The sequence below is a fragment of the Dendrobates tinctorius genome, unplaced genomic scaffold, assembly GCF_039654945.1.
Source record: "Dendrobates tinctorius isolate UK_male_01 unplaced genomic scaffold, ASM3965494v1 ptg000058l, whole genome shotgun sequence".
Classification (NCBI taxonomy): Eukaryota; Metazoa; Chordata; class Amphibia; order Anura; family Dendrobatidae; genus Dendrobates; species Dendrobates tinctorius.
Genome location: NW_027361726.1, coordinates 9,310,291 through 9,324,850, shown reverse-complemented (window position 1 = coordinate 9,324,850; position 14,560 = coordinate 9,310,291). Strand labels below are relative to the sequence as shown.

The 14,560-nt window shown below is 47.0% G+C and overlaps 1 protein-coding gene across 1 annotated transcript in view; it reads right to left on the bottom strand.

Annotated features, from left to right (window-relative positions):
• Positions 1–12,949, bottom strand: part of AMN (amnion associated transmembrane protein) — a 100,817-nt gene extending 87,868 nt beyond the window's left edge. The window contains exon 1 of the mRNA XM_073578019.1: positions 12,800–12,949. Within this exon, the coding sequence (XP_073434120.1) occupies positions 12,800–12,938 (139 nt within the window). The 5' untranslated portion in view covers positions 12,939–12,949. The remainder of the gene's footprint in view (positions 1–12,799) is intronic.
• Between the last annotated feature and the right edge of the window lie 1,611 nt (positions 12,950–14,560).

The window sequence follows — 14,560 nt, the reverse complement described above, 5'->3', positions numbered from 1 at the left end:
CCTGTTTGGGCAACCTGGAGGAGATCTGGGAGATGCTCGTCGGCGGCGGTATCACTACGGGGGGTGGCAGACAGCTAGAACAGGCAGACATCGGTCGTGGTAGTCTTTTAGCATGTTAATGTGGACGGTTTTCTGTCGTCGACCACTAGAGTCCAGGGCAATAACATAGTTAGTGTCATTAATTTTCTTGACAACCTGATAAGGGCCTTCCCACACTGCTTGAAGCTTGTTGGCAGGGGAAGCAGTAATCATGAGCACTTGCTGTCCTTCCATAAATTCCCGGTTCCTGGCATTACGGTCATACCAGGTTTTTTGTCTGGACTGGGCCATTCGCTGATGTTCTTTAGCGAAGGTAGGTAGCTGGGTGAGACGGCCTCTGAGCTCTAGAACATAGGGAACGATGGGCATTCCGGTATCTGAGATGTCTCCCTCCAAATGTTCTTTCAGAAGAGTGAGAGGCCCACGGATCTTCCGGCTAAACAGTAGTTCGAAGGGAGAGAACCCTGTGGACTCTTGGGGAACCTCCCGACAGGCGATGAGGAGGTGTGGCAGGTACTTTTCCCAGTCTTTCTCCATGTCAACAAAAGCCCTCAGCATATTTTTTAGGGTTCCATTAAAGCTTTCACATAGTCCGTTGGTCTGCGGGTGGTATGGGGTGGTGCAAATGGCTCGAACACCACAGGTATGCCATAGGGACTGGACCAGATCTGACATGAACTGAGTGCCTTGATCCGACAATATTTCACTAGGAAACCCTACCCGGGTAAAGATGGTAACAAGGGCCTTGGCTACCTTTACTGCTGTAATACTGGACAGGGCTACAGCTTCAGGATACCTAGTGGCATAGTCCACCACGGTCAGGATATATTTTTTCCCTGACCTGCTGGGGTGGGCCAGAGGACCTATGATGTCGACGGCTACACGTTGAAATGGTTCCTCAATTATGGGCAGGGATTGCAGGGGTACCTTATGTCGAGCTCCTGGATGCCGCATTCGCTGGCACACATCGCAGGTGCGGCAATAATGGGCTACCGACTGCGAGACGCCCGGCCAGTAAAAACTTTGGGTGAGTCTCTTTTCAGTCCTTTTTCTCCCTTGATGCCCAGCCAAGGGGATGTCATGGGCCAGTTGAAGTAGCTGTGCCCTGTACTTCTGAGGGACAATGAGTTGCCTGGTCGTTGCCCTTTGTTACACGATAATACAGTCCGTTTTCTCGAGTGAAGCCAACCCCATATCTCCCAAGTGCCCAGCTTCTGCCTTTCGCCTAAGGGCTGCTAAGGTAGTGTCGCCCTCTATTTCTCTCCTAAACTCCTCTCTGTCCCAAGACTCTCCCAATGTATCAGCAGCGAAAATATTGCTTACCGACTCTGATGCGGTTCATGGTGGTTGCTCCCCGGTGGGGTCCGGATGACGTAGTGCTTGAAGGGCCTGTAGTCGGGTGACTGCTCCCACAAATTGGCACTGTAACTCCCCAATGTCGTTCCCAAGGAGGATATCTGCAGGAAGTCCTCCCATAACTCCAATCCAACACAGTTTTTCTCCACAACCCATAATCCAAACGCACAGAAGCTCGCTGTATATATTTGCGGGCACCCCCTGCCAGGACAATGGGAATTCCCGGACCCTGGTAAATTGCCTCGGGTCGAACCACACGGGGGTCAGCGATAGTCAAGAATGCCCCCGTGTCTCTAAATCCTGACACTTTGTATCCATCAATAAAGACATCCTGCAGGTGGCGTTGCCGTTGCTCTGAGTAGCTAAAGGACAGAGGCCGGAGTCCGTACACTCCAGGAGGGGTATCTATGGTGCCGTGGTCGGTGGTTCACTCTGGTGGGGGTGGTGGTAGCTCTTCCTCAGGTGTGGTGGAGTGTACAAGATGCACTGGACGAGGTGGGGCTGCGTGGGGCTCCCTCCGAATCCTGGAGGGACAGCCAGACTGCAAATGTCCAGGTTGCCCACACCCATAACACCTCCTCTCTATGATACTTCCAGGTCGTGGTCGGAACTGTTGGGGCCTAGGATTGTGAGGCGTGATTGTCATCGGCTTGCGACTAGGTGGAAGGGCAGATATAATTGGAGGAGGACGGGGCGCGGGAGCAGGCCATGGTTCATTGTCCAGAAGCCTCCTCCATTGCGGCCGGAAAGTAAGGGCTTCATCGGCCAGGGCTGCAGCTCTATCCACGGTACACGGTGTGCGCTCCCGGACCCATTCCCGTACCTCTGCAGGGCACTTGGCAACAAATTGTTCTATAAGGAACGCCTGTATAACATCTTCCACAGTAAAGGCGTTTTCTGCTTCCAGCCATCTCCGACATGCCTCGGACATCTTATGTGCATACATCCTAAACGATCCCCCCGTGGTGCATGGGAGGTCTCGGAACTTGGCCCTATATGAGTCTGGGGTGATAGCATGGTAATCCAGGATAGTCCGCTTTACAATGTTATAATCCCGATTCCGCAGTGCATCAATGGTTCGGTAAGCCTCCGCCATGCTTCCGTTCAGGAGCCCCACTAACAAACGCATCCAGCTAGAGTGGGGCACCTCCATCACAGCACACTGCTGCTCAAAGTCCTTGAAGAACCCCTCCACATCTCCGGAAGCCTCATCAAATGGCTTAAACTCTGTCTGGGTGATCCGTACAGCCTCCCGGATTGTTGGGGTTACACTCCACATTGCGTTACTCCCTTTTTCAAGCTCCATTGCTTCCTGTCTCCGCTGTGCCCGGCGGGCAGCCTCCTCCTTGCACTCCTGAGAGACGCCGGGGCCCAGAACCGCCATCTCTTCTTCGTACCACACCAACCACTGGCTTTTCTGGAAGGGGATCCCTGTCTCCAGTGCTCGTCCTTCAGACATCTGGGAGGAGGTGGCCGGGCTAGCACCCACCAGTAGATCGATTAAGGCCTCTTTAGTCAGTCCCTGGTAGTTCAGACCCAGGTCTCTGGCTCTCTCCTGTAAACTGCATACAGTCCAATTTCTGTACTCACTCTGTGGGTGGTTCTCCATTGGGTTACGCTCTGTTGATCCCACTGCTGTCACCAGTTGTCACGGGGTCCTTCTCTGGTATCACACAATCAACAGAGCAATCGAAGAGTGAACAATTCCAAGACCTTTATTCAGGCAAAAATACGAAAAGGTCCATATTCAATCCACCACACAAAGGATAAGATAGTCCAGAATAAGAATGCAGTCCAGTAACAGGATAAAATGTCCAGGGAAACGAGATTCCAAAACTCTAGCACCAGAGGATAAAATGGGTCCTTCTCTCTGAAATGCAGTCTTTACACGATCCTGTCCACACCGGAACTGACTTGCCCAGCTCCTGTTCTCTCTCCACCCCATTCCTTGTCCAGGGAAAGTCAAACAAGTTGGGGCGGTTTCCAGGCCCCCCAGAGGAGAACAAAGGGCCTTAGGGATTAATGCACTACAGCGGGGTCATCAAGAGACAGATACAGTGAGGCTGTAGACTTACAATGTAATAAGAGAAACACTGTGAAAATAACTGAAATAGAAAAATAGGAATATACAAAAAATGACATCCACATAGCATATCACACCATCACAACCCCCTCCCCGTTAATTGACTGCTGGCAGTTGAATTAGAAGGCTGAATGGGCTGCTCTGCAGCCCCCCTATTAGGAAGCACATGTTGTTGCAATGTTCTAGGACCCCAATCCCATTTCCCTGGATCCCAACCTGATCTCCTATCTGCTGCGGAGCCAATGAGTTAATCGCTTGTGGCAACGGTTCGACTATAACAGCATCTCCTGCATCCTGTGAAGAAGAGGAAGATGAGCTATGCGCTCCCCCCATCCCATATAATTCTCTGTGCCCTGTCACTGTATGTTCTATTGGTGCTCTCTGCACCCCGGCAGCTGCAACTGCTGTAACTCTAGTGAGCCCTGGGTTGCTGACCCCTAAACTAAGAGTTGTGCTAACTCCCCATTGTGGATGGTCAATACCCATGGCTGCAGTCGTACGACGAGCGGCTTCCGCGGGTTTTGGAGCGCGCGCAGTTGATCTGTGCATATTCCTCTTTTAAATAAACGGCAGGCTCAAGCACGCCAGCTGCCGGGTCGTTCTGCTACATATGCGGCCAACCGACGTCGCTGCTTAAGCCACAGCAGGGAAGGAGCTGCCCATGGTCAACAATGCTGTCAGCCATCCCCTTCTTTCCCTGCTGATCCTCTCTCTCACCATGGCTTGTAGCGGGTCCATGGCTCCGGCTGCCCAACAGGTCCATGTGACAAGGCGAGGGACATCCCACTGTGGGCGGGAGCAGCTCCCTGAAGAAAGCAATGTCACTGTATGGGGGACCCTTTGAAGCCAGAACTGGGGCTCCAGCAGTCAGGGGACAGCGGCCAAAGTCTGCCGCAGTGTCCCTGTCACGATCCCACCGCTGACACCGATATGTCACGGACAGGGGGATGTGACCTTTGGCCGCACACGGCTATCACAGGCACAGGGGGGCTTATCTTAGTTATCCCACCATTGGCACCATGTGATAAAAAACAGCAAGCTAGTCTTGCCCTAACAATTTACCGCAGGGATGTTTATTTTGGTTATCCCACCCCTGCTAACAGTATGTTACAAACTGTCGGGATTTATGAGTATGCGACTTTCTCAGTCCCACTTTGGAACTCGTAGCTCTCCGGCGCCCCCCTTACCCTCAAGTCAGTCAGGGAACTACACCTAGGATAAGTGGTCGCCGGCTGGCTGCTTCAATGAGGACTGGCCACTCGGCATGCTGCAGTGAGGGAATTATAAAATGCTCTGGCCACAGCTACCCAATTAGCTTATAAAATCCCTTTCCGTCACAGTCAGCAGTACCCGGGACCCAGACCACACTTCACCACCACCAGCTCCAGATTTCGCTGATTAATATTTAAACTTAATAGAGGGGTTCGAAGCCAACCCAAATCAGTAGCGTAAATATCTTAAAGGCACGTAAATTCGTTTTTAGAGCATGAAGACAGACTAATAAAGTTATAATTTATTCCCAAAAGACGGACAGCGTTTACAGAGATAAAAGATCTTACAAAGTTGAGACATTAGATATGTACAATGCAAAAATAAAATAAACAGGTTTAAAAGCAGAAATCAACACTTACATTTGCTTAGATGGTCTTAGGCTAACCGTGTGAGAAGGCGGAGCCAAACGTCTCCACTCATCTGAGTTCCTTTTGGCGTGGAATCTCCAGCTTGAATGACCACCCAACTGCATGAGTGTACTCTATAGTTCTGGGTCATGACATCACAAAAGGTGCTGTCTGGTGATGGTCCTCCCCCCTGCTCTTGGAGTTACAATCTGACTACAAAACTTAGGATACTCATATTCCACAGAGGGTACCTCGTATAGAGACGCACAAGGTATCATCTTATCCAGCGTGTCGCTGGCATTAATTCAAGACCAAACACAGACTAATTATTTTATGAATCCTTCTAGAAAGTGTAGAGAATGGAAGTTTCTGGAATGTTTTTGAGAAGTCATATCTTACATTATCATTACAGTCCCTCAACCTGGAAACACCGTATCAGCCTGCTAAGGATCGCCCCCAAATCTTCCCAAAACCCCGATTATACTGGCATAAGCTCAGCTGGGAAGTATGATGTGAAAGATCATTATAGGGGTCTGTCACTTTTCTCTTTGATATTAGGTGTAGGGCCCCTCTAAGCAGTATGCTACCTAAAATATCACCAGCTATTATTTCGCCAGCAGATCTAGAGCCGCTTGGGCATTTTCACCCAGATGATCCAAGTTACATTTATGAAAATGTAGATTTTTGCACATTTGTTGTTGAGGTTTCTGCAGTCTGTATGACATAAGCTGCCAGTCTGAGCGCGGGTGATGTGACCACAACTGGAGTGCAGGTGTAAAAGCTTAAAAAGTTTCAATCTTCTCAAAAAAACCTTCTAAGATCCCCTACATCTCCTCCAAGGCCCTTTCTGAAACTCCCTGCAGACTGTCAGAAAGTAACAAAGTTTCCAAGAAGCTGAAAACTTTTATTAACTCTTCATTTACAGGACAACTTTGTACACAAGCTTCGCCAAAGTTGCCGACACTTGTACAATAATCACACGTCATCATAATGCAGCAGCTTTTGAAAAATTAGTTCATGTTTTTTACAGCGATTTTTGCAAAATATTTAAAAAAAAATGCCAATCACTGTCAGATTCTCATTTTAAGGCTAGTTTCACATTTGCGTTAAAACAACGCTGCGCCCTGCGCCGTTAAGCCCTGCCCCGAGCCGGCTCCCTGCCCGCCCCATCCGGGATCACCGCCTACTTTCGCATTTGCACGCATGCGATCGGCGCACCCTATCTTTAGCATAGGGTGCGCAGATCATGCGCTGCCAGTGTGAAAGTAGCGTGCTGCGCACTTTTGACGGTGCGCCGTGCGCGCCGAAATGCAGCATGTTGCATGTCGCCCCTCACCCTCAGAACCTCCAAACACAGAGTAAAACAGCCCTGGCTCACATCGCAAACTCAACTTCTCCAGCGATGTTCTAGGAGTGCTGAACGCTTAGGGTATGTGCACACGTTGCGGATTGGCCTGCAGAATTTTCCACAAAGAATCTGCGTCTCTTGGTAGAAAAAGCAGGCCAAAATGCTTGCGGATTCCATGCGGAATTGATGAGGATTTCTTGCGGATTTGTTGCAGATTATCATGCGTTTTTTGATGTGCGGATTTGCCTTACTAAATGTTTAGTCAATGGGTGCAAAAACGCTGCGTTTCTGCACAAATAGACATGCTGCAGAAAAAAAAACGTAGTGAATGTGCACAGCAAATCTCAAATTCCCATTGACTATCATTGGTATTGTACTACACTGCGGATTTGATGCAATTCCGCGCGTCTAAAACGCAACGGAAACGCATCAAAAACTGCAACGTGTGCACACAGCTTTATGGAGGAAAACTCGCACACCAGAAGACTTCATCCACTTCAAATTTATGTTAAGAACCTATAACTCTGCCCTTCACCTCACCAAACAGACCTATTTCACCACCCTGATCTCCTCCCAACAACCCCAAGAACCTTTTTGACACCTTTCACTCCCTCCTCAGGCCAAAAGCACAAGTCCCTATCTCAGATATTTGTGCGGATGACCTGGCCTCCCACTTTATAGAAAAAATAGATAATATGTCAGGAAATCCGCTCCCAACCACCAAGTGCTGTGACTCCCATCCCTCCCTGCATTTCCCCTGGCTCACTTTCCACATTTAATCCGATCACAAAAGAAGAAGTCTCCAAACTCCTCTCGTCTTATCGTCCGACTACATGCACTACCGACCCCATTCCCTCACATCTCCTCCAGTATCTCTCTCCAGTCGTCACAACTCACCTAACTACAATCTTTAATCTCTCCCTCTCCTCTGGCATTTTCCCATCCTCCTTCCAACACTGTATCATTACTCTATTACTAAAGAAACCCCCTCTCGACCAATCCTGCACAAACAACTACAGACCAGTCTACAATCTCCCTTCATCGCTAAACTTTTGGAACACTTAATCTACTCCCGCCTTACCCGTTACCTCTCCACTCACTCCTAGACCCTTCACAGTCCGGCTTCCGCCCCCTACATTTGACTGAAACTGCATTCATCAAAGATAGCAATGACCTACTGATAGCAAAATGTAACACTGAACACTCTCTAACTTTCTGCAGCTTTCGGCACTGTTGACCACCATCTCCTACTCTCTAAGCTCCAATCACTAGGCATTAAGGACAATGCTCTCTCCTGGTTCTCTTCCTATCTTTCTGACCACTCCTGCAGTGTTTTGTTCGCTGGCTCCACGTCATCTCCTCTTCCTCTCACTGCCGAGGTACCTCAAAGCTCAGTCATTGGCCCCCTTCTCTTTTCTCTCTACACGGCCCCAATTGGACAGACTATCAGCATATTTGGCTTTCAGTACCACCTTTATGCTGATGATACACAACGATACACATCACCCCCCAACCTTACTCCCGCTGTACTACAGAACGCCAGTGACTGTCTGTCCGGAGTCTCCAACATCATGTCCGCTCTCTATCTGAAACTCAACCTCTCAACAACTGAACTTCTTCTGCTCCCGCCGTCTACTAACCTCCCTAAATCTGACATTTCCCTCTCCGTGGGTGGCACCATAATAACACCCCGGCAGCAGGCGCCCTGTCTGGCTGTTATGTTTGACAACAGTCTCTCCTTCACATCCCATATACAATCTCTTGCATGCTCTTGCCGCTTACACCTAAAGAAGATCTCTAGAATCCGCCCTTTTCCCACCATGGAAACAACAAAAACCCTTACTGACGCATTGACCCACTCCCGCCTGGACTACTGCAATGCTCTATTAATTGGCCTCCCCGATACTCGACTCTCCCCTCTCCAGTCCATGCTTAATGCAGCAGCCAGGGTCATCCATCTGGCTAATCGGTACTCAGACGCGTCCGCTCTTCGCCAGTCCTTACATTGGCTGCCCTCATTATAGAATCCTATTCAAAATACTTGTGCAGCACCCCCTTACATCTCCTCCCTCATTTCTGTCTATCGGCCTAACTGACCGCTGGGCTCTGCAAACGACTTTTGACTAACCTCTGCACTAATCCGCACCTCCCACTGCTCTACCCCAAGAAATTAGGACTATCCACAATTTGTATAGTTTTAGACAAAAACGCATTTGTTCAGAGCAGCCTATCACATTCACTAATCAAAGTCATTTTATGTGTAAGTGTGCACGTGTAGCCCATTCACTATCTCTGTCTATCCCTCACTCCCTCAAGATGGCTGGACCATCATTGTAAATACATCATTGTAAATACACACCTGTACTCTGTATCACCTCCACCTCATTGTAGTTTGCAAGCTCTCACGAGCAGGGTCATCTTATTTTTCTTTATTGTATTATTATCATTGTTACTTATGACTTGTGTAACTGTAAAGCACTGCGGAATATGTTGGTGCTATATAAATAAAGATTATATATATATATATATATTTTTTTTAAACTCCATTCTCATGCTATTTAAGAAAAAAAAACATGTGGCATCATTGCATCCAAAAAGTCTGTCTATGGAAATATAAAAGTCGTTACCCTGTACAGTATAAAGAGAAAAAAAGGACTAGAATTGTAGGGATATGGGGATGAACATGTTTGGTCACCCCAACTCAGTAGAAAAAAAATGTAAGAAGTGCTCAAAATGTTGTATTGACCCCGGAATTGGTATCCATAAAGCAGTCAGCTCACTATGCAAAAAAAATGCAAAAAAAAATTGTGAATTTAAAAAAAAACCTTTAAAATTTAAGAATTCACAGCAAATTAAAAAAACAAAACTGTACAAGTTTGGCATCATTGCAATCGTGCTGACCTGGAGAATCATGTGGACAGGTCATTTTTACAACACTAATGTCATGATCCATGCTAGATCAGGACTGATAAAAGCACAGGTAACCTTTTTTTTTTCCTAAGCTGTTCTTAAGGTTGTTTTTTGCCCCCGGTGGCAATCAGGATTATTGCACTGTGGTGTCGTTTGTTCTAAGTTTGCCCCTGGTGGTGGTGAGCGTCATTGCACTCTAGTATCTTTAGTTAAGTGCACATGATTAATACAGGTGTGATTGCTGGCTCTGCTATAAAAGAGTCACAGGTGTTGCAATCAGTGTTGGTGATAGTGTTCATTTCAACCATCCTTGGTGGAGGAAGGAGCTGGAGAGCAGCTGTGACAGAGCCTGGTGTGAAAGGAGTCATAGGGGATTTCCTTAGCTCTAACAGAGCTTGGTGGCAGCGATTCAGGAGAAGAGCTGCATGCTGGTGGTTGACTCTTTTGCCAGGAGCAAGTGCAACAGAGTAAAGCAAAGTTGTGTTTCCCCGTTTGTGTTTTTTCTTTTGTGTGTATTAGTACAGCGGTGTGGCCAGTGCCTGCGCAACCCAGCTCCCTAGCAAGGGATAGGTGTAGGGTGTGCTAGGGCAACAGGTTCCTGGTCGTGCTCGGTGCGGAACCGGCATAAGGAATGTTAGGAGCGTTAGGGACACTGATTCAGGGGAGTGCAGGAGGTCTCCACGTCCCCTTTCCCTATCGCAGGGATCACCGTTGTAACTGTTTCCCTACCCCTTGTCTTGTTTTAGTTACCGGCCTGCGAGCCGTGTCACACAGGACAGTATCTGGAATGCTCTACCCCAAGAAATTAGGACTAATCACAATTTGCACAGTTTTAGGTGCTCCCTCAAAACACATTTGTTCAGAGCGGCTTATCACGTTCATTAATCAAAGTCATTCTATGTGTAAGGGTGCGTGTGTAGCCCATTCACTATCTCCATCCATCTTTCACTCCCTCAAGATGGCTGGACCATCATTATAAATACACCATTGTAAATACACTCCTGTACTCTGTATCTCCCCCACCTCATTGTAGATTGTAAGCTCTCACGAGCAGGGTCATCTTATTTCGTCTAATTTTGCTTTATTGTATTGTTAATGTTGTTACTTATGACTTGTGTTTTGAAACTGTTAAACTGTAAAGCGCTGCGGAATATGTTGGCGCTATATAAAGATTATTATTATTATCACATGCCGCATCCTGTTGTTCTAGTTACCGGCCTGCTGGTCGCGTCACACAGGACGGGTCCACGTGACAACTAACATGAGAGGCACCATTTTAATTTTCACATGTGGTGGGAAAGCCAGAATCAGCGCTGCATGTGTTAGTGATACCTATTGGCAAGCCTGTACTCTCTGAATGACCATCGTCAAGCACAAAGTGCTGCAGCCAGTAGGGATTTTACATAGAGTCAATCAAATATGTCAGCAGCCATATATGAAACACATGCTGGTAGTATCAACCAAAAAAATTACTCGTCGATTAAGAATATTTTCTTAAAATAACATGATTGCTGGATTGAAAACCTCCATTCTTTACACTGCAGGCTGCATATAGACTGGGGCACAATAGAAATACAGTGACTTCAGCTTTTTATTTCACAAACAAATTTATAAAAGTTTCCACCTCCTCTTCCTCCCCATCACCTTCCCTCATTGCACAGTAAGTGAACCCAAGGATCTTGGCATGAACTCACAATACCTGGCAAGAATTTTTAATTTCACAATTTTGCGGAAAAAAAAACCTATATAAATGGATGCATACCCATCATGAAAATAAAGCAGGTCTACAACCTATTGCTACAATGTAGTAAGCAAAAATAATCATTTGGAGAAGTTATTAACCGCCGAGCTCCTTCTAAAAGACAAAATTATTTAGGCAAAAGGAATCTTTAAAAAATCTCTATATATAAAAGTGAATGTATGTATGTATGTATGTATGTATGTATGTATGTATGTGTGTGTGTATGTATCACCAACCAATCACGAAGCATCTTTAATTTCACCAGAGCTGTTTAAAAGAAGCTGAACTGTGATTGGTAGCTATGAGCAAAAGTTTTCCTTGCAACCAATCACTAAGCATCTTTCATTTCACCAGAGCTGTTTAAAAGAAGCTGAGCTGTGATTGGTTGCTTTGAGCAACAGTTTTCCCACTCAACAACACCTTAGCAGACACTGACATGGTGGGAGAAATCTAGCATCCCCGGAAACATAAGCTCCCAGCCATTGTCTGCCCCCAGAAAGGAGCAGAGAACACGACAGAAATGAATCACCCCCTCCTGTGCCCATATACCCATCACACATCCTTCATCCCATAGACACATCTTCCTCTTAAAGGGATCTACGGTATGGAAGTTAGGGCAATTCCACTCAACGTTCTGGTTCTGACCCCAGGCTCTCTTAAAGGGATCTCCTGTATTGCAGTTAGGGCAAATCCCTCAGCGCTCTGAATCTGACCCCAGGATTCTATTAAAAGGATCATTGGCATGCAAGTCAGGGCAAATCCACTCAGCACTCTGGTTCTGACCCGTCTCTCTTAAATGGATCATTTGTATGGAAGTTAGGGTCATTCCACTCAGCGCTCTGGTTCTGACCCCAGGCTGACGGGATGATGTGGGATATTAGGGGGAGTAGTCGGGTGGCTCTGGCTGACTGGATGATGTGGGATATTAGGGGGAGTAGTCCGGTGGCTCTGGCTGATGGGATGATGTGGGATATTAGTGGTAGTAGTCCGGTGGCTCTGGCTGATGGGATGATGTGGGATATTAGGGGTAGTAGTCTGGCGGCTGTGACGGGATGATGTGGGATATTAGTGGTAGTTGTCCGGTTGACTATGGCTGACAGGATGATGTGGGATATTAGGGGTAGTAGTACGGTGGCTTTGACGGGATGATGTCGGATATTAGTAGTCCGGTGGCTCTGGCTGACGGGACGATGTGGGATATTAGGGGTAGTAGTCCAGCAGCTGTGATGGGATGATGTGCGATATTAGGGGTAGTAGTCTGGTGGCTCTGACGGGATGATGTGGGATATTAGGGGTAGTAGTCCAGTGGCTTTGATGGGATGATGTGGGATATTAGGGGGAGTAGTTCGGTGGCTCTGTCTGACAGGACGATGTGGGATATTAGGGGTAGTAGTCCGGTAGCTCTGGCTGACGGGACGATGTGGGATATTAGGGGTAGTAGTCCGGTAGCTCAGGCTGACGGAATGATGTGGGATATTATAGTGAATGTAGCTATGCTGAGTGGGCGGGGCTATACACTCAGCTTTATATATATAGATAGATATAATCATTATACATTGTTATAACTAACCATAGTTAGTTACTATGCCCGGGCAGCGCCGGGCTCTGCAGCTAATAAATAAAAACATAGCAATGTAGAGCAGAAACCCTTATATAGGACACATTGACTCCCCTCCCCCACCGCAGCTACAGGTAACACTCACCTGTGTTCTGAAGGTGCAGTGGTTCTGGGGCGCTCTTCTTAGAAGTCCCAAACATGAGGAAGGAAAACAGGGAAGTCCAGGATGAAGCATATCTGGGACAAGCCGTGTCTGCAGTGCCAGGAACTGACGGGTTACACATGTGATCTCGGACTTTGATTGTCGGTGAATTAATCTACAACCAGAACAGTCGGCAGGGACCGAATCTCAGAAAAAAGAAATGCTTTGTATTTAATATGCAATGTGGCGACATGTCTGGGCAATTTTTCAGTGCACAAAATCGCAATATTTGGAAGTTGGATCCAATTTTTATTTTTTATTTTCCTCTCACTGGGGGAGATGGTATAGGATATTATGACATTTTAACATTTTACCTTAAAAAAAAAAATCCTTCTCCTAAATGCCTTTTACTAAAACTTTACGGACATGATTATAATGATTGTGTGCATGTATCACATAGTGGAGCTCATGTAGGATGTGTGGCACCCCAGGAGTCCAGGTTCCACAGTGGCATTGCCTCCCTCACAGGGGGTAATGTCATGCCTGGAAGCAAGGAGGGTTTCCCTAGCCAGATAACACCAGCATACACCACCTTTCCTGACTCCAGACCAGAAGGGGGAGCTCAAAACCTGGTTTACGGAAAGCTTCCTTATTAGCTTTGGCCTGGAGTCAGGGTTAGTCAGTTTGTGAGAGTCTGTACAAGGGACAGGAGCTGTGAGGAGCTCGTCCCAAGAGCAGAGTGAAGAGAGAGGAAAGTGGAAGTTTAGGAAAGCCTGGGGATTGGAGCTGTGACGAAGCCAAATCCGGAGGGCAGGAGACTGCAGGCCTACTGGCACCATCACACACCTGAAGGCACAGCAGCATACCAGAGCCAGAGCCACCACAAAGGAGTGACACCTGTAAAAGGCTCAAGCTGCCTGCCATACAGGCAAGGACTACACTGTGTTCCAAATTATTATGCAAATTGGATTTCAGTGTCACAAAGATGTAATTTTTTTGTTTATCAAATAAACTCATAGATGGTATTGTGTATCAGGGCTCTTTGGATCACTGAAATCAATCTCAAATGCCTGTGATAATTAGTTTACCAGGTGAGCTCAATTAAAGGAAAGCTACTTAAGAATGATGTTCCACATTATTAAGCAGGGCACAGGTTTCAAGGAATTTAGGAAATAAAAAGGATCTCTCTGCTGCTGAAAAGCATCAAATAGTGCAATGCCTTGGTCAAGAGATGAAAGCATTAGATATTTCCCAAAAACTTAAATGTGATCATTGTACTGTTAAGAGATTTGTGGTTGATTCTGAGCACAGACATGTTTGTGCTGATAAAGGCAGAATGAGGAAGGTTTCTGCCAGGCAAGTTCATTGGATTAAGAGAGTAACTGCTAAAAAGCCATTACAAGCCAGCAAACAGATATTTAAAGCTGCTGGTGCCTCTGGAGTCCCTCGAACCTCAAGGTGTAGGATCCTTCAAAGGCTTGTTGTGGTGCATAAATCTACTATTCGGCCACCCCTAAACAGTGTTCACAAGCAGAAATGGTTGCAGTGGGCCCAGACATACATGAAGACTAATTTTCAAACAGTCTTGTTTACTGATGAGTGTCGAGCAACCCTGGATGGTCCAGATGGATGGAGTAGTGGATGGTTGGTGGATGGCAACCATGTCCCAACAAGGCTGCGACGTCAGCAAGGAGGTGGAAGAGTCATGTTTTGGGCCGGAATCATGGGGAAACAGCTGGTAGGGCCCTTTAAGGTTCCTGAAGG